Below are 27,433 nucleotides of genomic sequence, written 5' to 3' on the forward strand. Positions count from 1 at the left end.
CGTTCTCTCTGATCCGGGTTTTCCATCCTCTGCTCGGGGAGGGCAGCAGCCGAAAGATGCGCCCCTGGACAGAGGCTCACTGTCCGTAAAGTCAGATAAAGAGAATGAGACTGAGAAAGGACGCATTGTAGAGCTCCTGTGCCATCGCATTCATAACTCCGGAGGAATAACGCGACCTGATTGAATGGGAAAAAAACAAAGCAAGACGCGTTTGGTTATTTTTTATGTGGATTTTTTTCTTTTTTTCTTGGTAGAATGGGGCGATGAGAGCCCTCCTGGTAACTGAAGACATGAGAATTGGGAGAGGAACAAAAAGCTCGGCTGCGGTGGTCTGTGTTTGAGTCTCCATCCATCCGAAGGGTCCAGTCTACACACCTTTATTCATGTTGCAAAAGCCAGTTTTATGACAATGGATTACTTGCTGTGGGTGTGCAGCCTCATTGTTCCTGTGGTGCTGGCTGTAGAAGGTATGTCGCTTTATATTTTGATCACTACTTTTTTTTTTTTTTTCCTCCCGCTGATGAACAATGGACTGTTAGGCTGAATTTCAATTTGGCCATTCAAAAAAACACACACACAAGATACGAGATAGACAATGGATAGGGAGGGAAAAAGTAGAGCGTGTGTGTAAGCTATCTGATATCTGACATTTTAAATCATGTTTGGGAAGGTCCATCCTGTCAGTTTAATCCTCACATCAGTCATTTCTACATGTTTCAATAGGATTCAATCAGATCTGTAAGCAAGACTCCCTTCATGTTTTGGTTAATTAAAGCTGTTAATATCATGCCGTCCCGCTCTGTTAAATAGGCAATTATGCTGAGTATCAATTTGCTTTTTGATTGTAATCCATGTACACATGTAGCAGCACGTCCCATTCCCTCTGCATGTGGTGTGTCTGTCTTTCTATGTGTGTGTGTGTGTGTGTGTATGTGGTAGTGTGTGATGACATCCCAGTGTTCCCATTGCGGCTGAAGGACTGCCCTGTTGCTATTGTCCCTGTTGTTGTCACACCCACAAGCTGAGTGTGAGGGTGCCCATCTGCCCCACCTTTCCTCCCCCCCCACCATTGCCCCACAGAGGTTTGATCCGCACCACAGAGACAGGCAGAGTGGGGTGTTCCTCTGCTGCCACTGTCACAAGAGAGAAATACACTGTTCATACGATGCACGCCAAAGGTTTAAAACCTGCTGGTGGGGTTCGGCCACCGCCAATCAGTGCTTTGGACGCTTGAACACAGACCAGAGCGGATCAATCTCAGCCCCCTGAAGCACCACAGGGACACACATGTGAAACATATTAGATGACAAGTGTGAATTAAAGGTCAATGGCTTAACAAGTATGCTGCAGCCCCCGAAGCTCTTTCCACCATCGAGGGATTGTTGCTCCGGGGAGAAGCCCACCCTCGCCTCCTCTGCTGCTACTCACCCACCCACCCAGCTCCTCCTCTCTGAGCTGTAGCTACATTTCTCTGCCTTGCCTCCTTCTTTTCTCCCTGTCCAATCTGCCTCTCTTGGACCGTGGCCAGCCCGATCCCTCATCAATTCTGGTGTCAGCAAGTAAATCAATGCAGCGGCAGCAGCCCTCCAAGTCCCAGTGGGCTCTCACGCCGAGATGATCAGCCCCGTTTCCCAGCCCGGCCACTTTACTGTTACTCAAGGCTCAGGGGTTAACTAATGTTTGTCCTCTGAGTATAAACATGAAGGGCAGATCATCGGATGGGTTTAAATGAGTGGGAAAAAGAAGGCCTTTTTCAGCGGGTTGTTTGCCGTTATTTAGCTGCTTACTTGGTGGATTTCAACACATGGCTAGAATCTGGAATTTGTTTTTTCAGATTTCCAAGTGTTTGCGCATGGATGATGCAAGCTGGACTGCAACTTGAAGTGTGTGCTTATTTACAAAAGCTCCAAGTGATGAGTTATCTCCAGTTCGCACCAACAGAATGCAGTAAAAGCCTCAGCAACTGTGACATTTTTATGCTGTATTACCCTCATTCACAGTCAGTGTTTACTGTACTGTTATTTTAAAAGCTCATAAACTAGATGGATGACCACTTAGAAAGCATTTTATGAAATAATCTAAAGCATGTATGTATGTATTGTAGATGAATCATTGAGCATTAGATGAGTTTGACATTAATGGAGTGCTTCATGCCCATTTAGCTGCTTTCTCTAGATCAAAATATCAGCAAGCATAATTATTTGTTGACCTGTAAAGGCAGATGTAAGCAGCCCTGAAGACAGATGGAATTAGGTCAGCTTGACTTGCTCAGAAATTCCTCATCAAGTGACAAATGAAGCATCACACTCATCGTGATTCTATATAGAGAAGCATACACACATATTCAAATGAACCGTTGCTCTGTGCGAGTCAAGAAGTCACGCAAACCTCAGATTTTCTCCACTTTTTTTTATAGCCTCACATTTTGATCATTCTCCAATAGCTGATGATGATGTTTGGCTGTTAATATTTCATATGTTTGCTTGTTGGCAGCGAGTGTCAGTGTAGTACGAGGCGAGGCCTCCCTTTCATGATGCACACGCTCTCACAAAGTGAATAAAACATAAGCATGTGTGAGTTCCCAGAGCGCACTGAGAATGCAGAGATGTGTGGCATTTTGGCTCTGGTGATCAAAATGCCATGGGTGGTGATGCTTTAAAGTTGCCACTGCAGCATTGTGTTTTTTTACCCAGGGGCAGAGTGACTCCACTGCTGCTGTAGTTTTATGGGAGAAGGGGGAGATTTCTGGATTTGAGTTATGGCAGCGAGGCAATCTCATAGGCATTGTAAATTTAACAGGGAGGGGGGAGCTGTGGAACAAATGGGATCTTTTTCAATCTTGGATTTAGTGAGTTGACGATAGCATGAACAAAAACTTTTTTTGTTCTGAAATGTTAGTGCATTAAAGCGAGCTTGAACTTAGATGTCAAGCTCGACAATATACTGTCATCCACTCCTGCTGGTTAATAATAGTTTTTATAACAATACCAGGGTTCCTCATTTTTCTTGAGGACGGTCTCGGCTACAGAATAACACCTTTGGGATGGAAGATGCTCGAGTAGGGTAAAATCCTGCTTTCATGGGGGCTTGAACTCAGCTTTTACAGATACAGGATGGTCACCCTGCTGCCCCTGCATGTGTGTAGTGTGAGGTGAAGCCTGTTTAAAGGAGCATCAGGTCAGACTCGTGGCTAGCTGGATCAGGCACTTAAGAGGCAGGCGTGATACACGGATCAGCAGCATGTAGTCCGGCAGCTCTCAGCTGTGTGCCACCAAGGGCCAAGTGTAGCCAAGCAAACACAACGGTCTCTGATTTCACTGATTAGTAGTGCTGATTAGTTCCTCCTCTTCGACTCAAGTCGTGCTAATCAGTAAAACAACCTTGTTCACAATCGTGTATTTAGACTCTACAACTCAAGTTATTAACTGCTGTCGTCACGTCTTCAGAAGAATGAAAAGGCTTTTACAAATGAGTTACAGGACTTGCTTTTGTAGTTAAAGACTTGTCAGCTATTGTAGTGTCAAATTTCTTTGTGCATGATTATTACTTATTAAATATCATGCAGAGATAAATGTGATCCCCACTGTCCACAAAGATGGTGCCACTTATTTCTTTTTAGATTAAATGATTTTAACTTAATGCAGCACTATTCATCTGAAACCTACCAGCCCACTTTTCATTTCTTAAAAATACTGTGCTCTGCACACAACTTAAGCCTGATTTATGATGATTTAATGCAGGATGTATCATGAATCCTGCTCACTGTTAAGAAATGATCAAGTGATTATGTGTTTATGATTAGTAGAATGATTAGTGTAATGAATCATCTATTAATGATAGGATTTTTTTCCACAGTCACTTTGATTTATACGCCATCAAATTAGCTGGAATCCAGTTATGTAGAAAAAAAAGCATTTCAGATCCATGCATATGAAAGCAGAGCAGTACCTGTTTTCATTAGAAATATGAAACTGTTTTTATCACTACAAACTTCCAGGGTGGCAGCTAACATTTTTTTTCATCATCTATTCTTTTCCCGATTAATCAGTTAGTTGTTTGGTGTAAAAAATGAAATGAAATGGAATGAAAAAAGAAAATAGGGAAAAATGTTGATTTCTGTTTCTCAAAGCCTAAGATGATGACATCCTCAAATGTCCTCTTTTGTCCTGACAGTCCACAACTTAAAGATATTTAGCTTACTGTCATAGAAGAGGACCAAAGAAACCAGCAAGTATTCACATTTGAGAAGATAGAATGAGAGAATTTACCCTTTTTTTTAACTAAAATATGACAATAAAACAATGAATCGATTGCCAAAATAGTTGAATAATTAATTTAGCAGTTGGCAACTAATTGATTAATTGACTAACTATTGCAGTCCTTCAAACATCTATATGTTGCTGCATGACCCAGTCACTGATGGTAATTGTGTCAACAAATCACAGACACTCACTTTGACTTGATCATTTCTTAGTGAGCAACAGAGATTCATGATAATTTATGCATCAAATCCTCATGAATCATGAATCCTGCTTTAGTTATGCATTACCTTAACATTTGTTTTGTACCCCTCTTGTTCCCTCTTGGACCATGATCTGCCAAACTAACCATTATTTTCAAGGGGAACAAAAAGCTCTGAGAGCATTAAATAAGTACTTTATCCCTGCACATCTGATACCAGTTGTCAACTTGTGCTCCCATTAACACACACAGCGGGCTAATTTGCATGCAAACAAGTCTTACTGGTTTTGTGTTCTCTACAGTGTGAGTTTGACCATATGAAGATGTAAAATAAGGAGAGAAAACCATATTTAGTTCTCCCTCTACCTGCAGTCTGGTTAGAATTTAAACACACTGTTGACTCAATTGAATCCCTCAGATGTAATCTGTCCTTTTGTACATATCACTATTCATTATCCCCATCTTCTAAAAAGAAAAATAAGCCATTGTGGTTTTCTCTAATGAACACTGCAGCACAGACTGTAAACACTCTGCAATCTCCAGCTCAGCAGCAGCTACAGATGGACCAGTGATCTATTCACTCAATCAAATAACTTCTATTATTGACACACAAAAGCAAAGGACACACTGTTCTTTAAACTGCATTGTTTTCTGCCTTTGAAGCAAAAACATCAACCAACAGTATGGACCCAGAACAAAAAGCCACGCTCCCTGGGAAAGAGTGCATCTTCATTTTACTGCCACGCCGCTGTTATTCTACACAGGACATGCTATTTGTTTACACTCTCACACCCTCCTTTAGTGCCGTTATCAACGACTTGCGAGCAAATGGTGCACAGCAGGCGACGTGTCATTGAGTCTCCATGAAGAAAGTGTAATTGTTTCACTAATTATGTGCTAACAGCAACATAACAATGGGAGTCAACACGGCCACAGCTGTATGTTGAGAACATGTTGAGGTTGGTGAGCTGAGGTGAAGTGAAGTTGCTGGACCAGGTGACATCTGATTGACAGCTTGACAACAATACCCATTGATCCTGCTGTTTATTCTTCATCTGGCCTCTGATTGTCTGTCCTGCTTTCACCTCCTCACAAAGTCGTAAAGAAGGTGAAGAAAACAACCTCCAAGATAACATCTGATCTCAAATTTCAGGTGTCAAATGTATGCCCTGCTGCTTGTATGACCTCCCTGAATGAGCTCTATTTAATGGAATATTTCCCTTGAAGGCATCTTGGAGGATGCTTTGTTCTTAGCTCCACAAATGATTTTTGAAAGATGTGCATTTGTGTGTGACAAACACATAATTTTTTTTTTCAGAGGGAGAAAGCCTTAATTTGGCGGCATCACAGATATGCCATGATTGTCAGAGCAGTGAGGCTTTCAAAAACTGAGAGCGTGTGGGTGGAGGTTATGAAAGAGAGGGAGAGGAAGTTTTACCTGCATCCTTTGTCAAACAGAGAGAGGGAACGTGTGTGTGTGTGGGCGCGCGCACGTGTGTGTCTGTGTGTGTGTGTGTGTTTCTGTGTGTGTTTGTGTCTGTGTGTGTGTGGTCCTTAATGCCATGCAGCAATTTCGTTTTCCCTCTTCACATCATTTAATACCAGTTTGTCAACCTTCCTCCTACTCTCAATTTGCAGAAACCCTTATGGACAGTCGGTGGGCAACCACAGAGCTGGCCTGGACTACATTCCCAGAGAGTGGGGTGAGTAAGTGTGTGTGTGTGTGTGCATGTATCGGGTTCGTTTTGTCTTGCCTTTTTTCTCTTTAATAACATTTGTTCCATTTGTTAGTTAATAGAGCCCAGTCTGCCTTGAACAGCACACCTCCTACTGTTTTATATCTTTGTTTGTGCGGTGTGTGTTTGCTTTCTTGGATAGTAAAAAAGCAAATGAGAAAAACAATGTATGATATTGTGGGGATGAAATCGACGATTTTCAGTATTTAGCTAAATGTATAACGCTTGATGAACTGCACAGAATTTAAACAAACAAGGGAGCAGATACACAAAGCAAATCCCCCAGTGTGTGAGGACTATTAGGTAGGCTCTACCTTGTACGCCTCCCTAGGATAGAGAGCCTGATAATTGAAAGCATGTGTCTGTTTCTTTTATAATATGGGCCCAAGAGCGCATTACAGGCAGAAATTAAGGTTTTCAGTTGATACCCCCCTATAGGAATGGTGAGAAAATAAAACAACATGAATTTGACCCCAGGGCTAACAGCCTGACAGACCTCCCCCACTCCCGGCCAGTGTAATTTGTCTTCGCTACGTGAGCGCAAAGTCAGTCAATGGAAATGGTGGGTTTCCATGGAAACGATCTTCGGCAGCCCCGGCTCTTTCCTTTTCCCCACCAGGGCCGAGTCTGAATGTCCTAGCATCCATGAAGTCATATGTCATGACTGGCGAGGCAGCCCCTCTCCTCATGCCTGACAAGCCCATACGTTCGGGGGCCGGCAATTATCATATTTGTCAGGTAGTGCATCAACGTGTTGCTGGTGATTTACGACGTATAATGCTGACTCTTGGGCTCATCGTTTGGGAATAAATTGCACAGGAGCTCAGAGATGTGAGATGAGTTATGCATTATTTTCTTCCAGTTGAAATAATCAATTTCTGGGAACCTCATTTGTTATGGAAACGAAGCATTCAGTCCAAGAGGGAATTAGGGAAAAAATCAAAAAAGATTGACTTCTCACAAGGTTATTTCCTAATGGACTAAATTTATTGAACAATTGGGCCATTTATCATAGACTGTAATGTTAGTTACCATACAATATCACAGAAAGATCACTGTTACCACCATATAATATTCTAATATTTTGAACTTCACCCCAAAAAATAGTCATGTCAGTAATTAAATAACTATTTTGAAAGCAAACTGTAAAAGACACCAGTCCCCTGTTATATTAACCACAGCAAATGCATATATCTGCACTCAGACTGTGTGTGTGGGCATGGGAAAATAACTGTAATATATTCTGCATAACCTGAAGTGCTCAGGAGTGCTGCCATGGTGCAATCACACTCACAGCATTGCATTTAGTTGGCCATTTCAATAAATAACTCACTCTATTTATATTATAGATATATGGAGAATGTTGCAATTTCAAATGTGCAGTTTTATACTCTCTCCTCTCTCAAGCGCCGATAATAAATGTATATGTTATAGACACCAAATCTCTTTTTGAGGCTGTTTCAATCTGCTCTGCAGCAGTTATAGATATAGTATGAGCGCTGTATACGTGTCTGTGGTTTATTTCATAGCTATTGAAGGTAGATTTTTATAAAGCCCCCTCCAACATATTTGTGATGATCCTTGATGCAAAACAACCTCCAAACAGCTGACACGTGATCAGCATCAGGACTGTTAGTCAAATAGGCATAATGCGTGAAATGTGTTTTAATGGGCGAATGTTTTCTATTAATAGCCCGTAATGATTGGAATTTCTGAATGATTCATGCAATTAGAAACATTTTAGCAGCAAATGAGTCCTCACAAGCCACACATACACATCACACTGTGGGAATGTTTGTGTCTCTTTGGGCGCGTGTGTGTGTGGTCTGTCATAGGCTACTTTTGGGGACAAATTTCAGACTTATGACCAGCTAATTGGGGAAGGCTTTTCCAAGTAATTTTGTTCCCAAGGAGAAGGCTGATTTTTTTGGTCAGTGGTTAAGGTTATGGTAAGGTTATGGTAACATTTAGGCAAGTAGTGGTGATGTTTAGGGTTAGGGTAAATCTCCAGCAAATAAATGTAAGTCTATGTAATGTCCCCAAAAGTGACGACAGTCTGATGGTGATGGTGTAGGTGAAATGATGTATGTGTGTGTTTGTGTGTGTTTGATTTGCATATTCAGTGTATATCAGATGTCAATTGACATTTGTTTGTAATGCCCTGTGTGCTTGAATGGTTTGCATTCTGTTGCTCTGCATTTAACATTACTCAATATTAATTAACAGCATGTTAGATAAGTGAGTTCAGTTGCTTCCCAATGAGAAGCAGAACTGTTATCGCATTAAGAAAAAGCATTTGATTATTAATTAAACTGTGTAAACCTTATTCTCTTCATTGTTTCCATCAGTCATGTCTCAGAAATGTCTTTCTTCTGAATTTCCTTGTTTTCATGTTTTCTTGTGTCACAGTATCTCTCTGTTGTTTCCACAGTGGGAGGAGGTTAGTGGCTATGACGACTCCATGAGCCCAATCAGAACATACCAGGTGTGTAATGTCCGACAGCCCAATCAAAACAACTGGCTGAGGACAGACTTTATCCCCCGCAAGGGCGTACTGCGTGTTTACGTGGAGCTTAAGTTCTCCGTCCGTGACTGTGCCAGCATCCCCAACATCCCCGGCTCCTGTAAAGAGACCTTTAATCTGTTTTACTATGAGTCAGAAGGGGACACAGCTACAGACACGAGCCCTCTGTGGAGGGAGAACCCTTATGTGAAGGTGGATACTATAGCCCCAGATGAGAGTTTCTCTCTCCTGGAGGCGGGAAGGATCAACACCAAAGTGCGCAGCTTTGGCCCGCTCTCGAAGGCTGGCTTTTACCTGGCTTTCCAGGACCTCGGCGCCTGCATGTCTCTCATCTCAGTCAGGGTTTTCTTCAGAAAGTGCTCCACCACCATTGCCAATTTCGCTGTCTTCCCCGAGACTGCTACAGGTGCAGAAGCTACTTCCTTAGTGATTGCTCCGGGGGCCTGTGTGACCAACGCTATGGAGGTGTCTGTCCCTCTGAAGCTGTACTGTAACGGGGACGGCGAGTGGATGGTTCCTGTGGGCTCGTGCACCTGCATCGCTGGTTTCGAACCTTCTGGAGACGGGACTCAGTGCCAGGGTATGTGTATTTAACAGACGTTTGGACTTTTATTTAACCAAACCTCCTTTGTATGCTCGGTGCAAGTCACCTCAGTCTGTGCCCTCTTCTCTGCATTTATTGTGTGGCTCCTGAAAGGGGGTGAAGGAGGGTGGAGGAGAGTATGAATTAATGAGGTGTTGCAGTGAGGGGCAGCATACAAATATTGTGAGAGCAGGACAGAAGGGAGAGAAAGATAGCGGGAAGGCACAAAATACAGAGCCAATAGATTCGCAAGGAAAATACAGATAATAGGAGGGATAGGCGTTGGGAGCTCAGAGAAGAGAGATATTAACAGAGAAAGAAAGATGAAGTAAAAGGTGTGTATTGCCAAGGATGGGACAGAAACAGCTGCAGAAAAGACGAAGAATGAAAAGGGAGGGGGGCGGCTGCAGGAAGTCAAAGACAGACAAGCAAAGCCTCCTCTCACCTGGGCGTGAGAAATCGTGTCTAACACGCGCTGGAGAGCTCATTCGTTGCCATTTGGCGGCTCAAGGTTAAAAGCTTGCCGCCAATGCCTGATAAAAAGCTCTCCAGGGCCTCAGCCAGCGGTTGCGATGAGGAAGTGTAATTTCCTCCGCGGCCTCCCGTTAGTTAATCTACAGGCGGCCACACTCATTAACACCATTCAGACCAACGTGAGCCAACACTGCCACGCTAACATTAATCACTCCGACATTTCATTTCTTACCTCAGTCCCGTCACCGCTCGCAGCCAAACGCCGCATGAGATGGAGAGAAGGCGAGGGAGAAGAGCGGAGGAGAAAAAGGAGGAGCAGGAAGAGAGACAGTAGAGGGGGAGAGAGGGAAACATTAGTGTATCAGAAACAGGGAAATCATCATGCCCTCCAAAGAGGTTAATGGATTGAAGCAAGACAGTGGGGGTGATTCAGCACCCTCTTGAAAGAAGCGAGGAAAATAAACAAATAAAATATAATGATGATGCACTGTGTAATAGAAGAAAAATAAATCAGATCAGAGAGTGTTGAGCCCAAAGGTCTCGGTGCATTATGCGATGGAGAAAAAAAAAAACATTTTCATCTTATCTTCTTTGGCTTTTTATTGCACGGTTTTAGAGCTACAATGCGGGGGCCATTAGCTGCGCTGATTTTCCTAAAAGTGCCATTGTTGGGAATTAGGGTGGAAAGACCACTTAGCCCAACTAGTTAATCACACTGTCTCTCTCACTGGCTGCATTTTACGAGGCCTCACGCTGACAGGACAGATGTTTGCCAGAGACCCCACTTTTACACCACCAGTTAGGAATGTGGCAAACAGTAAAGCGTGGGGCTCTGGAGGCTGATATATCCAGACCTTTTGCTGCTAATCCCCTTTATCTGAATCCTTCTTTAGTCTGGGCTTATGCTGGTTTATCCTTTAGACTTGATATTAGCCAACCTTCAGCGTGACACTTTGGAATTCAAATTAATCGCTTGGACACATCGTCTAAGATTACCCTACTTTGTATATTTTAACTCCTCTCAGCTAATTTATGTCTGGTCTGATGTCCTTTTATTTGGATTGATTTATTGGCTTATTATGGAGCTGCTCTGCATGCATTTGGAGGCCTTGTTTGTATGCAGCGTGCGGTTTGGAGAGCTGATGACTGAACAGACACTGATTGATGGGTTTGGGTGTATCCTGTATCTCAGAAACATTCTCCATCCCTGTTTGCTTGACAACAGCAATCTCCTGTCAACAGTCTATCTCAATCTTCATCCTCCGTTTCCTCCTCTTCAACATGAAACTTTGCTGTCATCTCACCGCTCTTTTTGGGTAGATTAACGTCACCTGGAGGGGAGAGAGAAAACGAGAGAGCAGATGCAAATGTATAGATAAGACCTTATGCTTAAGTGTGTGCCATTTCTCACTTACCTATCAACATTTTCCCCATAAATATTGGCCTCCGCTGGTACAGTTTTTTTGTTCCGTGACAGACGTAATAGCAGCTTGTCTTTTACACAAGTGACAGCTTTGTTTAGTTTTTCTTTTTTGTCTTCATTGTCCTTTTTTTCTTTTCTCTCCCTCTCATCCAGCTTGCATCCCTGGGACTTTCAAATCCAAATTCGGGGAGGGATCCTGCATCGCCTGTCCTTCCAACAGTCGCACCAGCGTCCGAGGAGCCAATATTTGTCCCTGCCAAAATGGTTTCTACCGTGCTGACAGTGACCCCCCTGACTCTGCCTGCACCAGTAAGTCATCCTCCGCTGCACAGACCGAAGAAAATCCTCAGCTTTTCTAGTGCTGAGTCAGAGAAGGGCTCCGTTAATGTACTCTAAATGATCATTGCCAGGCTCTCGCTGTAGCTGTTTTGTTCGAAATGGCAAATCTGCAGCTGCGTGTCAATATTTCAAATGGAAACATGATACCTGGTGGTGCTGGTAACGTGGTAACATGTTAACACGGTCTGATGCTGAAGAGCTTGTCTATTCTTGTTCTGCATGAAGAGACCTTTAAAAGAAGTTCCAGCAGTTGTGCTGATAGAGAGAGATGTGCTGCCATGACCGTGTAAAATCGCCCCCCACGGGCCTTTCACGCATTAAATGACACACACGGCCCGCAACTGTCTTCACCAGATCCTCGTCACAGCAACACTGTGGACTCTGACATTGACCAGCACGCACAGACAGGCTGGGCAGGGACACAAGCACCACCTCCGACTAAACACACACACACACACAGAAACACACACGCACGCACAGGCCTGACAGTTCAGTCCCTGCGGTTTGTCAGAGCTTGTGCCAGGCAGCCTGTGCTTTGTGTTAGAAGCAGTGTGTTGCACAAGCGAGGCTCAGCCAGTCAATGGCCGGCAGCTTGGGCTCAGCGTGTGTTTTAGACGGGTGTCCAATTAGAAGAGCCTCCACTCTGAACTGAGTCTGCCTAATTAGAAAGGACAGTGCGAGTGGAATTGCGGCTTAGAGCGAGCCGGGTAAGGAGCTGAATTCAGCGGACGGGCACTTTTGGCCGAGGAGAGCTTGATGCCCTGAGAGCTTACTTTCCCTCGCTCTCTTTTTCTCACTCTCTCTCTCTCTCTTTCTCTGCTGTGAGACAGGTTAGACTTTCTGCCACTCGAAGCTCAGAGGGAAGGCCCTTCTCTTTTTTCGCTGTAATAGGATGAAAAACGCGTTTGCAGAGCCAATCTTTGTTGCCTCCCTCTGTGGTTATCATACTTCATCCAGGTTTCAAACGCTCGTCACTCAAAACGCAATACTGCTTATTGAAACGAGGTGGCCTTGGGTTATACTGATACAACAACATGACTTTTCTATCACAGTGGATTAGCCCAGTTCCAAAAGCACCGATAAGGTTTATGCATAGAAATAGTCACACTGCAGAGCTGCACAGGATTCTGATTTTCTATAAGGAACATTACTAAATGATGAGGAGTGGTGTTCTGTTTGTGCATGACAAGTTGTATTTATCCTCCAGTTTCTGAATGTGTTGATTTATTTATTTGAACCATGAAGAGATTTTTCCTCTTGTGGTGTTTTACATGTATCCATGTACATTGCTGCATCTTGAGGATTTGTTTGGAGCGTTTTATTTATGCAAAAGGCCTCTATAAAAAGAAGAGGATTACAGTATTCGCCTATTTCTGTACATTAAATACTCCCCGTTGTTGCCTTCTTATATCGAAATTAAGCTTTTTTTTCTGTCATCAGTGTGGAGAGAGGATAATGTAAGCACTGCATAGGGAGCAAGGCTAAAGTCTCTCGTGTGTGTTCCTCTACTCTGCCTGCCCACCTTCTTTAACATTGGTGTGTTTGTGCAGCTATCCCCTCAGCACCTCGCAACGTTATATCCAGCGTGAATGAGACTTCACTGTCCTTGGAGTGGGAGGAGCCCGAGGACACAGGCGGGAGGAACGACCTGGTGTATAACGTGGTGTGTAAAAAATGCCTTCGAGACCGGAGTCCCTGCACGCGCTGTGACGACAACGTGGACATCGCCCCTCGGAGGCTGGGGCTGAGGCAGAGGAAGGTGGTGGTGAGGAATCTGCAGGCTCACACCCGCTACAGCTTCGAGGTGCAGGCTGTCAACGGGGTCTCTGGGAAGAACCCCATCTCACCCAGATACTCCACAGTCAACATCACCACCAACCAAGCCGGTCAGTAGAAGATATGTCAATGACATTAGATGTGTCCACAAACCAAGTTAATTAATATAGCTTACCCTGATCAATACCACTTAACATCAAGATGAAACAGGCTGGTTAGTGGATCCTACGTTCAGTCAATGTCAGTGAGTGTCTTAATGAGCTTTCACTATCCAGAGCAGTATTAGCACTAACAGTAAACATTGTTGAATACACTCAGTGAGAGCGACAGATGGGACAAATTCTCTGTTTTTCTAGGCAAGGAACAGGGAAGGCAGATAAAATGCAAAGTATACTTTTTATCTCCACTGTCAGCATTCAGCACACTGTCAACCAGGCATCTTACATTACATCACTGACAATGTCACCTTTCAACATCTCCTCTTCTCATATTTGCAGCGTCATCATCAACTAAACTGTTCAGCACCTTTCACAGGCTGTAATTACTCTCCCAGTTAACCTGCACTTAATCCACCTTACTGCAGTTTATAGACCCAGAACAATGACTGCCAATTGAGTCACTTTCAGGCCTCACAAATCAATAAACTGTAGAACAGTGAAGGTTAAGCAAGTACCATTTTTCTAAAACTACTCCAGTTGAGGAACTTCGGATAATTATGATCTTACTGTGATGGTTTGTGATTTCAAAAGAGAAAATCCTGGCAAGTCAGAAGTTGAAGTGACAATTCCCATTCGTCATAAGTGAAGCAACTTTCCCAGTGCCCCACATTATAATGTAAAGTGTCTCCTCTCCGATGTCTACCCGCAGCACCTTCAGCGGTGCCTACCGTCCATCTGATGCGCTCCACCTCAGACACTCTCAGCCTGTCGTGGCTGCCCCCCGAGAAACCCAATGGGGTCATCCTCGACTATGAGATTAAATACCATGAGAGGGTAAGTGCTGACTTTTTAGCAGTTGCCTTAATGGAGGTCTCACTCTGCCTTATTGATTTTGAAAATCTACTTCTCCAGCCTTGTACAGAGAGCAACTTTTTTTTTAGATGCTGAGAAATGTAATTTGGAAACGATCTGTGTGTATGGGTTTGGGGGAATTTAGAAATGTATTTTGTTGGAGTATGTACTGTCAGTTTCAGCAACTGGTGTGAGTTGCAAGTCATCGATATTGATCAGATTTCCTAGTAATTCCCTGCAGATACAATTCTGCCATTTTAATAACTGTGATGATGGTAAAGTACACATTCACATTCCTAAAAATGTTAACAGGACATGATCTGCCAACAATGTGTTTCCTGATTATGCTGCTTTGAAATGAAGGGAGCTGTATCTTATGCTGTCTGAACATGGATTTTTACCATCATGTAAAAGATGGGTTAATGGCTTTATGCTGAAACATAATGTAGCAGTTGCACAATCAGTGAAACGTCATACAATCATCATTACCAAATGTCAATTTTCAGTATTTTTTACAGTTAGGGTTAGGGCTAGCTAACCCCAACCCTAATCACTGTCAATCATCACTTATGGCCCACTAGGGTTAGCTCATGTTAGCCATCAAAAGAAACTGAGTCTAATGAAATGGAAAAAGACTGTAGTGGCAAAACTGCTGAGTGTATTAAAATGAGCAAAGGTACATTTTATGAATTCAATTATTAACGATATAATAACATTGTCTTATTCATTGTCAGCAGTGGTCCAATTTAATTTTTTGTCATGATGCCAACTGAGGACCAAAGCTGGATTCCTTACATGTGGCATCTGAAAATGATCTATTACTACTTTATAAAGGTCTATTGTTGTATTTCAGGGCCAGGCGATGTCGCACACTGTAACATCCCAGCACAGCTCGGCTAAGGTGGAGGGGCTGAGGGCGGCCACGCCCTACGTGGTGCAGGTTAGAGCTCGTACCGTTGCCGGATACGGACGCTACAGCAACCCATTGGACTTCAGCACCAATCTACACAGTATGGACAACCTCTCTGCTTTTGTTCTTGATGAATTGCTGCTATAGCTTTTCTCAATGAGGGCTCAGACTTAATCGTTTTTATGGCTGCCTTAATTGGCAGCCATTACCCATGCAGCACAGACCCCCCTCTAATCCCTTAAGTCATTCTTCAACTGTTATTTACTCATTTGTGTCTTTGTGTGTTATCTGGTCCAGGTGACCCTCAGAAGTCGGTACAGGACCAGCTGCCTCTCATCATCGGCTCAGCCTCCGCCGGTCTGGTGGTCATTGTTGCCTTGGTGGTAATCTCTGTTGTCTGCCTTAAGTAAGTGTTTGATTTTTATTACTGACAGCCTGAACTACATGTTGCATTTTGTTATTTAGAATCTGAACAAAGAGGCTCATTAAATTTTTACATGGTTTCAAAGGGTGTATACTGACTCTTTAGCTTCAAAAAGGAGCTCTGGAAGAAAGAGAAACAGAGCCGCTCTCTGTGTTCTTACCCTGGCAGTATGTGGATTCATCTGATAGTGATGTTAGATATTAGTTTGATTCGCTGTACCTTGAAAGGGTCAAGACTGATCATGTGAATGTGACTTTGTTCATGTGCTGCTTGTTTACAGGAAGCAGCGCAGCGGCTCAGAGCTGGAGTACACTGAAAAACTGCAGCAATACAGTAAGTTTATGTGTTCTGCTTGGAACCATGTCCTCCGTGGTCACGCCAGTACAGTTAACCTACTGATTCAATCAATTATCCAGTCACCTGATTGAGGCAAGAAGCCATTTCTGTGTTTGCTTGGAGGAAGCCGTGACCATGAAGTCCACACAATCCTTTTTTATATGTTAACTTTATAAGATATGTGGTTTAAGGTGTCTTTGTAACATTTAAGGGACAACAGATAATTACAGACATTACATTATATCAATTGCAAAAATAATAAATATATAGAGTTTGGCAATAATTATTGTATCAACTTTCTATGGAATTGCATTGGGCTGATGTGATTGTATCATCTTATGTTTAATTTTACACAATTTTGTCGCAATTAAAGAAATATTTTGACAGTTTGGGAGATACACTTATTTGTTTTCTTGCTTGATGATCAGTAAGCTATAGCCAGCTTAGCATATAGCCTGGAAACTGGAAAACAAGCTAACCTGGCTCCGTCCAAAGATAAAAATCAGCCCACCAGCACCTCTAAAACTCACCAATTATCATGCATCTCATTTATTTAAGTCATTAAATAAAATGAAGCTGCCAGGCACTGGAAGTCTTCTTGTCAGCAGCCAACCAGCATATACGACAGCCAAGAAACAGTCTGGCACATAACGCCCTAAAAAAACACAAATTTCCATTTTTACATATCAGTTTTTGTATGTATATAACTTGTTAATTAGTACATTTTTTGGCTAGCTGTTTCCTGCCCGTTCCCAGCATTTATGCTAAGCAAAGCTAACTGGCTGCTGCTGGCTTTAGTTTCATATTTACCATACAAACCTGAGTGTGGTATTGATCACCTAACTCTTATTACTGACAAAATCAAACTATTTCTTTAAGGATTATAATCTAATTGGATATCAGTAGTATTTTATGTCATATTATGATATATATGAATATATGATTTCTTAATTTTGTGACATTGATTTCAGTCATATTTCAAAGGCATGTGTGATTAGATGCTGACCTCTCGTCGACCTCTTCTTTATCCTCTCAGTTTCTCCAGGGGTCAAAGTGTACATCGATCCGTTCACCTACGAGGACCCCAACGACGCCATCCACGAGTTTGCCAAAGAAATAGACATCTCCTGCGTGAAGATAGAAGAAGTCATCGGTGCAGGTAAACACCGCCGCTGTTTTTGTCTAAGGGGACAGAGAAGGATTCAGGTTTATTAATCATTTATTTGAACAGGAGTGCACCACCAAGCCCCGAGTTCTGCTCTGTAGGAGAGTCCTCTCTGGGAGAAAAGGGTTAGGATTCAGAGGGTGCATGAGAGCTGCGGGTGGGAAGGATTGAAGTGAAAATCATCTCACTAGTTCTTTCCCTCTAGTCTTTTTTTTTTCTCTCCAGTGGCATGTTGTGTCCTAACATCACCTCAAATGACAGTCTGCTCCTGCTCGTTCAACCTTGCTCCCTGTCTTTTCTGTCTTTCTTTCTCTTTCTCTATCCATCGTAAACATTTGTACTCAGACACCAAATGCAAAACCCTGAGGTTCCTCGCCCGTCCTCTCTCTCCCTCCACTGCTCCGAGGTTCCACACTCGATCGATACCAGTCACACCCTCTCTCCCCAACATCTTTGACCCCTGACCTTCTGCTTGTTGGTCTTTCCTCTCCTCTTCTCTAATCCTCCTTCACAGTTGAAGCCGACCCCCGACTCTTTCAAATCAGCTCCCTCACTCCCAAATCCGACCAGTAATGTTCCCTCTCCCTGCACTTTCCCCAACTTCCTCTTTCCCTCCACTCCTCTTCTTCTTTCCTCTGCTCACTCAACCCCTCTTCCCCATCACCCTCACCCTCACCCCCACCCCCCCCACCCCTTCCCCTCGCCCCCACCCCGTTGTCTTACCCCAGGTGAATTCGGCGAGGTGTGTCGCGGACGGCTCAAGCAATTCGGCCGCAGGGAGATGGTGGTGGCGATTAAGACGCTGAAAGCCGGCTACACCGAGCGCCAGAGACGGGACTTTCTCGCTGAGGCCTCGATCATGGGCCAGTTCGACCACCCTAACGTGATCCGGCTGGAAGGTGTCCTGACGCGAAGCTGCCCTGTCCTCATCATCACTGAATTCATGGAGAATGGAGCGCTCGATTCCTTCCTCAGGGTAAGCGTGGCAGGAAGTGTGTACCGCAACACCTCTGACTGAGAAGATTACTTACTGTTTTTATCAAAGATGAGAGGAACACACACACTGACAGTCATTCACAATCGTGACACCTCTGGGTTATCGGAATGTTTTACTCTCTGTAAAACACCCCAAGGCGATCACTTGCTGAGTGATAGAGATTAAATGTGCAATATAACGCCTGGAGACAGCCATAGTTTCTCTGCTTGACGTGACTGACTGATGCTGACAGGTTTTCCAATGTACAAACTCCGGGTGGAAAACTGTCACACACCAGACCTTTGGGTAGATTTGCTTCAGTGTATTAGAGAGTCTTTGTACGGCTACAGAATACATTACTGATCAGAGTTTTCATTTAGACCACCACCACCTACACAAAATGCTGAACAAAGGAGAGATGAGAAATGAGGTGTCACACAGTACTTTCTCAGCTGTGTGGGGGCTATTACATGTCAATTATGCTTAATAAAATGTGTTTTCTTGCATGGCTGCACTGTGAGGAAGTCTAGTTACTGTAGCTGCTAGATGAGGTTACTTAAAGGTATACTGTGTAGGATTTTGCTTTAAAAATATGTATTGATTCATACAAAAGTAATCACTCTCAATCATCACTTGTGGCCCACTAGAAATGTAAGGTGGTGTATTTATCTGCAGAGACTCTGCCGCCTTCTACCTATTTTCTTATTATTTTGTTGTGTTCTGGATGCTTCTTGGCATCAACCTTTGGTCAGTGAGTGTGTAGCTCCCAGCCAATAACAGTGCACAGAGTATGAGGTCAGGACTCGTAGTGTAGCAACCAGGTTACATCACTGATCTATTTTCTATGCTCCACTCTGCTCTCTGTCTCTGTGTCATGGATGTATAAAGAGCTGCAGGTTTGTGTGTCTGCCTGACCGAGGGCGAGGCTGAGCTACACACACACACAGAGCAGATAGGCCACAGTGGACAGGATGAAGCTCTGCATTCATGCAAAATCATGTAATGCTGCACTTTCTAATAGGGTTGTGCAGGGGTTAGGGTTAGGGTTAGGGAAACAAGAAACAAGGAAACAACGTTATATTTCTCTTGATCCTGATTCACTGATTCACGACTTTGTTCTCGCCAGCATCGCTTCCTCTCTTCAGTCACTCTCTAGCTCGCTCGACCGCCGCTGCCCTCTCTCTTTCAGCCAGGGAGGAGGGGCCAACTTTGAAAGCTGTGTGTTTACAAACACCAACCGACAAATCCTGCGTAGTATACCTTTAATGTTTGTGGTGAATCAATGCAATGCTGCTGGTCTTAAAGGATAAAGCTGGTGATTTTCTGTGTTTTTCTTATTGTAAACAAATCTCATGTGCAGAGCCAAACCACCAATGAACTCATCCTTCTTAGAAGTATTGTGTGTGTTTGTGTGTGTGTGTGTGTGTGTGTGTGTGTGTGTGTGTGTGTGTGTGTGTGTGTGTGTGTGTGTGTGTGTGTGTGTGTGTGTGTGTGTGTGCGTGTGTGTGTGGGCATGTTTGTTTAGAAAAGGCTCCAAAGACTTTATAACAGCGATCATGTTTTCAGTCTCTGGAGAGTAGTTCTTTGTAAGGCAGACGCCATTATGCATGCATGGGAACGCTGTCCCAGCTTGTTGTGTTACATATCACAACGTCTTGACTTTACATTTAAGTTATATAAGAAACATACAATGTAGCAAAAGGTAAATTCATACACATTCATTGTTGGTTTGACTCTGACATGAAATTTCTCAACAATAACAAAAATATAGAAAATTGCCTTTCATATCCCTTAAAAGCAGTTGTTCTTTCAGTGATGGACAGCTGATTGTTACCAGAGGAGATGAGAAATTTAGTGTTTCTAAATTGATGACAATGATCATCTTGTCTTCGCTTAAGTGGGGTCAAAACATGTCATGTGACCATGTTTCCTGTCTGAATGTACCCATTAAGGAACAATAACCAAGACATATTATTAAAATGATTGGACATCATTTTGTAGGGCTCGGTATTGTTTTCAAAATGTTCAATATTATTTCCAGTAGTAGTTACAATACAAAAGAATACCCTTCAATATTGTGATTGTTATCTAGACCTCTTAGATGATAAATGTTGTCAAAACACAAGCAGTTATACAGGAAGTGTGACTAAATAAAATACCAACATTGGCAAAATGATTATTTAAATCAGTGAATAAATGAATGAAGAATGAGCATGAGTCTGATTCTTGAAATCAGAACTCCTTTCAGCCAGTGCAAAAAAAGTGAATATACGATTAAATTACAAATAAGCAAAAATATAAATTTGACCAGACGTTTGACAGCTGTCGATTCTTATGGATACGGACACATTTTAGCAAACATTTGAAGTAATTTCTTTCTTTCACAATTATTTTTATTGATTTTGTACCAATAGTGAGTACAGACAGTGGCAGCGTAGAGGAGGGGAAAAAAGAGAACACAGACAAGAGGATTATTTAAGTAATTTATTAAAGTCTCCCTCCACTCAAAAATGTGTTTATTTTCTCGATCCTATAGTTTAATGTCTCACTGTGCAGAATGATGTATGTGCAGAGTTTGACACTTGAAGACTGTTTTCACATCCAGCTGCTGAAAGTGAAAGGTTTCAATGTGCTCATCAAAAAATTCTGAGTTTAAGGGGCGGGCTTACCAGCAGGATTTTTGACATCACAACTAGTTTGGAGCTAATCGTGATCCAGTATGCAATTTGCAGAAATTGTGATGTAGAAACTTGGAGTACACATAGACTTGTTAAGTATATAAACTTTGGAAACTAAAATTATTTTTGAAATAAGGGAAAAAGGTAGATTTTAACAAGGTATTGATCATTTTTGGTGGAAAAAGCATATCAGGCTCAGTTAATTACTTCAAGCAGAGAATTTTTAGGTGTTTTAAAATATGTCCTTAGGGAATCTTCAAGCAAAATGGCTTACAAATTTGCTGCTTTTCTCAGTTTTGAAGATTGAATATCTTTGGGTATCGTTCAGACAAAGGAAGTGATTTGAAGACATCACCTTGGGCACTGGGAATTTGTGATTGTCATTTCTACAACTTTCTGCCATTTTATATACCAAGAAAAAGATCAATTAATTAAAAAAAACCACTGGTTAATCAGAAATTATAAAAAAATTTGAGCTGAAACGATTTGTCAATTACAGTAAAATTAATCAACTTTTTTGATAGCGAATTGATTGTTTGAGTAGTTTTTAAGCAGAAATTGTGGAAAACTGACTGGTTTGTGCTTGATATTTTCTCGTCGTCTATGACATTAAACTAAAAATATTTTTGAACCGTTGATCACACAAAACAAGAAATATGAAGACATTATCTTGGGCTCTGGGAAGTTGTGATAGGTGTTTTTTATTATTTTATTATTTTAGAAAACAACCAGTAGATGAAATGATAAAGAAAACAATCATTAGTTGCAGACCTACACTTGTACACAGTGTCCAGCCTGATTCTCTTTCCTCCTTCTCACCCACTCCTCTCAGTCAGCTGTCTTACAAATAATGCTAAAACACTCCTCGGCCTATGCGGTACTGTGCTGTACTCACCCCCGCGTCCGCTCTCACACTGTCTGTGACTCAGAGGAACTCGGAGTTCTGGTCTAATAAGGGGACTACAGAGTTAACTCACACAAAACTGTCCATGTGTGTCACACACAGGAGAGCTCGTACTCCAGCTCCCTGGAGACACATGACATATGCACATGTAGAAACAATGCAGATACACAGCACACACTCATGTGCACACACCGCCACGGCTCTAAAGGCCTGCTATGAATCATGGCTGTTTATACATCCATCTATCCTGGCTTATTTTGCTGTCAGACTTCATTGGAGTGTGCAGACTACAAAGCAGAATGTTTATGGTTTTGTCATGTCACGTCTTTCTCCTTGTGGAGTCAAAGAAGGGATTGATTATGTTGAAAATTGTTTTTTCTCCTCTAAATCCTGCTTGAATTAAGTATGCAGGTCAAGAAATAGAAGCCCAGTGTAGTTTCAGCTTTGCAGAAATTCTTACTTTTTTTCCCTCCATCAGTTAATTGTGTATTGACTCAGCATTGATTAGTTTAATTCACACACATCAGGTTTCACAAGCCCTCACAGGTTGGAGCGCTGATTTATTGCAATCTAGAGTTTATCCTACTGTGGCACGCTTCATAAATGTGGAGAATTGTAATTTAAACCCCTTAAAGCCCTAATCTCAGATTTGTTTCATGCTTCTCAAATGTTAACACAAAAGGGAAAATTCTCCAAATCGAGGGATTTCAAATGGGAAAATGAGCTTTCAGCAACATGCCATTCTCATTCAGTCAACGGGCCACTTTTGCTTTAATGTTCACAAACAAAACGAAAAAAAGAAATGCAAACAAAGCTTTTTCGCCTGAAGAAGTCATGTTAACAACCGTGCAGTGCCAGTACCTGCAACTAGTTTGAGGACGGAAAAAAACCCTGCTGTTTTTGATTTGAGTGCAGCTCCTTTTCTGTTTTTCATCTGGCTTCAAAATTGGGCCTTAATGGTTTTACTACAGCAGTAAAGAGTCTAATTAATCAGCTAATTGGACAGCTTGCATGAAAAGGTCAGCTGTCACTGATTGTCAGGAGCAGCCGTGAAGCATTATGACAGATGTCATGTTTATGTGGCCTCAGTGACCGATTGGCCGTCTCTGGTGCTTTCTCGCTCCTTTTATCTCTTACATTCTCTCCTATCTTCTACTTCTTCATATTCTAACATGTCTTCTTTTTTTCTCTTCATCATTTTCCACTCCTTCACTTTCTTCTCTGTTGATTAACCACCTTTTCTTGTACTCTCTCCCTCATTCTCTGGCTGTTTTTTGTTTTTTTGTAGCTGAACGACGGGCGTTTCACGATGACGCAGCTGGTCGGGATGTTGCGTGGCATCGCTTCAGGGATGAAGTACCTGTCAGACATGAACTATGTTCACAGAGACCTGGCTGCCCGGAATATCCTGGTCAACAGTAACTTGGTCTGCAAGGTGTCTGACTTTGGTCTGTCACGCTTTCTGGACGACACTTCCGCTGATCCCACATACACAAGCTCCCTGGTCAGTATTGTGTGTGTGTTCGTGTGTTTGAGTGTAAGTGTGTTTGCTAACTCTGCTTTGTGTTTGTATACTCAGCGCAAGTTTAATTGAGCTTGTTAATCTGAGCCCCCTCACTTGTTTCACATGTGCATATGGATGCATGTGTGACTGCTCATGTGTGCCAATATTTGCGTTAGCGTGCAAGACCGTCTGTGAAATTTGCATTAGCGTCTGCATGTGTGTGTTGTTATGTGTCTGCAGCGTCTCCCAGGATGTTGATACCATCCCCCTCTGTGTCTTTGTGTGTGTGTTTGAGCAGGGAGGGAAGATTCCTATTCGGTGGACGGCACCAGAGGCCATTGCCTTCAGGAAGTTCACCTCAGCCAGCGATGTATGGAGTTATGGCATCGTCATGTGGGAGGTGGTGTCGTATGGAGAGAGGCCGTACTGGGACATGAGCAACCAGGATGTGAGTTAAACATGCTACATACACATATCTATAGACCAAACGCACATGCAGAGAGTTTTATGTTAAGTTTAGGCCTTGCTGGGAGTTTAAGCTTAGCTTTTGTAGCTTTGATTTCCAGCGTAACATGTTGGACCTGGGCCTGCTCTGCTGTCTTTATCTCCTCAAAGCAGATGCTGGTGCAGCTGTGTGCCTGTGTTCTAGTTTTTACCACCTTATTTACAGCCCTAGCCTGCACACCCCCCTACAAATCCATACTGCAAAGCTCCCTCCTGACACACTCCCAGACATAGACACAAAGGCATGCTCAGGAAAAGGTTTTTTTACGGGCGTTGTTACCTGTAGGCTATCTGCACTGCACAGACATCGTAACTACAGCAGTGAGCTCACAGGAAAGAAAAAGAAATCTCTTGGTTCCTCCTCCCTGAACAAAGTGCCAAAGCAATGTGTACACCTCCACTTTATTCTCTGTGGAATAGCTGCTCTGTATTGTGCTTCAAAAAGAGACTTGGAACGCTGATAGCAATAAAGCAAAGAGGACCCAGAATGAAAAATGCCAGTAATGTATGTATAACTTTCATAACAAAACCCACATGCAGTAATGAAAGCATCAAAGTGGAGGCCCTCTATTGTTCCCAATAGCCTTTGTGCCACAGTCATTGCTCAATAAGCAACAGAGCCAACAAATACGAGATATAAACAGAGGTGCTCGCCGACTAGAAGCACGACATAAAAATCAAAGGACGAGCAGCAGGAGAAGAGGAGTGCAGCAGAAACGCTTTATTGTTCCCAAATGGCAATTTTTTATTGTTGTGGGGAGTTAAAACCCATACAGAGCTTATGGATAGAAATGCAGTTGCTAGGTGAAAACAAATCAATGAGCAAACGTTTCTGTCCTCCACTTATTGTCGTTCTCATCAATCATGTCACTTTTAAAGTGACAAGTTTGAGAATATTGTTTGTATAGTTTCGTACAGATACTGAAAGAAAGATTGGAATATGTGACAGCAAACTGTCTAATATACGACATTATACAGTAACCGGGGATTATTTTTTCCTCTACGCTAACAAAGGCCAAACAGAATGAACATAATACAAATGAGTCAAAGCCAAATGGTAACAAAAATGTTAACAAGAAATCTGTTTAAACCCTTGTGTGGGCTGTATTCTGGCTTAATACCTATACATAAACACACACATATACAATTTACTGTTAATTCCACATTTTTAACAATGACTTCCTGTCCCCAGGTGATGACGGCAGTAGAGCAGGACTACCGGCTGCCCCCACCTATGGACTGTCCCATGGTGCTGCACCAGCTGATGCTGGAGTGCTGGATGAAGGAGAGAAACCTGAGGCCCAAGTTCTCCCGCATCGTCAGCACCCTGGACAAGCTGCTCCGCAACGCCGCCAGCCTCAAGGTGGTGACCAGCACCTACTCAGGGTGAGCCGCAGGAACAGAGCGAGCCTTTAATCAGAACTGCTTTTTTTTTAATACATTTTTTTACTCTGGAGTAAATGTGGGGAAGTTGCAAGTTGTGCTTTTGGAAATGTGTTACATCTCAGCTCTTTTTAGGAACATCAGCAGAGCATTTTATTGTACTGACACCTCGGCACGATTGTTGCGAGATTTAACAACTTTACAGACTTAATAGCTGCAGCTTTAAATCTCACTGGGTTTATAGTCTGTAGAGGATTGCACCAAATAAACGTTCATGTGGAAATTAGTGCGACATTATCTGTGTTTTTTAGAGACGCATACATCACATGGTGTGTGCCTTCAGCAGCTTCAACAGCAACCAGGCTTTAAATGCAGACGCCAGTGGTAGACATTTTGTAGTATTTGTTAACAAATTCACAGGAAGTCAGAAAGTCAGCCTGTGTTGCAGTTTGTTGTGCTGTTGGCTGACTTGGCAGCTACACTTGTGGGAAATATATGCATTTGAGGTTTTTCCACAGTTGCGGCAGGGGAGTGCAAACATAAAAAAGAGGTGATGCAATTCTCTTTCTCTCTCACCTTGTGTGAAAATGTCCCCTGTATTGCGTATGACGGCTGTGCAGTGCAGGATGAAGACTCCTCCTCGTGCAGACATGAGCAGAGCTGTGTGGCTGGCCTGCTGGAATAAGATGTCACAGTAAAAAAAAAATTACGGCTGGCCTAAAGAGAGACACAACAAGGTTCATGCTTGTTGGGTTTGGCTTGTTTTATGCTTCTGGTTGATCTGGGAGGATGCTTCTTTGAGCTGAAGGATTTCACCGCCAGACAGACGCCTGCCTCTTTTCCACTGACATTTCCCTGAAGTGTAGAAGTTGACTTATTCATAGGTAGCCGTCGCGCTGACGAGTTGTTTTCCAGCTTTGTTTTGAACGCAGTGACTCCAAATGTTCCAGCCATCCTGTTTGTTCTGAATTTTGTCATCCTGGCACCCAGTCAACAGTATGATTACTGCTAGTTTAGATGCAAGATCCTCAGTTCCGTAGTGATGTATAATGAACCAAGCGCGCATCCTCAAAACTGTGGCTCTGCCTGGGCGATAGATTCCTGTTTCTGAACGACACAAAAGGCAGAATTCATACATACAGTATCCAGGTTTTGTGCGAGTTTCTTGGCACACAGTTTCACTCTAACACCGGGCCCCAAGGGCGATTCCAATGCCAGGATTTGGGCTCAGTGAAGCTAATTGTGTGTGGAAATGTAATGGCTGACCTCGGTTTAATTCCCCCTATACTTGGCTAGATGCTGGAATGTAGGTGATAGGACAGACAGCAGCCAGAGCTGCTGATGTGGAAAAGCAGGAGGTGATGAAGTGTGAGTAATAAGGGAGATTGAGGAGAAGCTAAAAGAGAGGAATGTGTTTAATTAGGTTGCTAATGAGCTTTTTAATGCATCGGGGGAGGGCGCGCCCAATGCCGCGATGGGCGAGGGATATGTGTGTGTATGTGTGTGTGTGTGTGTGTGTGATGCTTGTGTGTTTGTGATGCTTGTGTGTGTATGCATGTTATGCTTCGCGTCACTGTGTGCAGATGACATGCCAATGATTAATTTATGGCCTCATCTATATGCAACAGCAAGAGATAGACGGAAAAGGAGCAGGAGGAGGAGAGGGGAAGAGAAAGGATCATGTTGTCAGAGCATGATTTAGAGAGCGTCTCCTGTGTTTGCGCGTGCGAACGTTACGCTCGCGTATCTCCGCTGCTCCTCACCTGCCATTGGCTGCTCAATGATGTTTGGGCAGATAGCACAGGGAGAGAGAGGATATGAGATGCAGTGCTATCGGAAAGTATCTTCAGGCACGAGGGCCTTCAAAACAAGGACACCGGACGAGGAACAAAGGACAGTCAGACACTGCGGAGCTCTCTTCAAGATAACTGAAAAAATAGGTTAAACTTTTATTAAATCTAAAAATATGTGATGAATAGGTTTGACATTACATTTTATGTTTGTAGCCACAAGGTTGTAGGTGTCTGCAGGATTTACCTACGCTAACACTAAGATTGATGAGACCTTTATCCACTGGATGGAAGCACACAGAGGAGTAATAATGAGCTTTATGTTTTGTTTAAGTGGCCGTGAACCTGCCGCTGAACTGTGTTGCTTTGTGTTGGCAGGGACCTGCTGCGGCTCGGAGGTACGCTGCCGGGACACAACAGGAAGAGTCCGGACACATGTCAGGAAGTCGTTCGGCAACAGATGAGCCAAACTCTCCCCATCAGAGTGTGAGCTGCTGCGGAACCGAAGGATACAGAATTAAAACTACCTAGAA

General features: G+C 43.0%; 1 protein-coding gene across 1 annotated transcript; it reads left to right on the plus strand.

Moving 5' to 3' along the window:
- The first annotated feature begins 403 nt into the window (after nt 1-403).
- On the plus strand, nt 404-27,390 carry ephb3a (eph receptor B3a). Its single transcript, XM_062429720.1, has 15 exons — nt 404-467; nt 6,100-6,164; nt 8,629-9,301; nt 11,355-11,510; nt 13,091-13,426; nt 14,184-14,308; nt 15,180-15,336; nt 15,534-15,642; nt 15,941-15,993; nt 17,033-17,155; nt 17,890-18,137; nt 23,008-23,223; nt 23,522-23,671; nt 24,920-25,113; nt 27,279-27,390. The coding sequence occupies exons 1-15, from the start codon at nt 404-406 to the stop codon at nt 27,388-27,390; spliced, it is 2,781 nt and encodes a 926-aa protein (XP_062285704.1).
- Nucleotides 27,391-27,433: the final 43 nt, after the last annotated feature.

This window comes from Scomber scombrus, chromosome 11, assembly GCF_963691925.1.
Source record: "Scomber scombrus chromosome 11, fScoSco1.1, whole genome shotgun sequence".
NCBI lineage: Eukaryota > Metazoa > Chordata > Actinopteri > Scombriformes > Scombridae > Scomber > Scomber scombrus.

Coding starts and splice junctions, on each gene's coding strand:
- ephb3a (XM_062429720.1), top strand. CDS start 404: ATGACAATGGATTACTTGCTGTGGGTGTGCAGCCTCATTGTTCCTGTG. Junction 18,138..23,007: donor CGCTCGATTCCTTCCTCAGG/GTAAGCGTGGCA, acceptor GTTTTTTTGTAG/CTGAACGACGGGCGTTTCAC. Junction 25,114..27,278: donor GTGACCAGCACCTACTCAGG/GTGAGCCGCAGG, acceptor TTGTGTTGGCAG/GGACCTGCTGCGGCTCGGAG.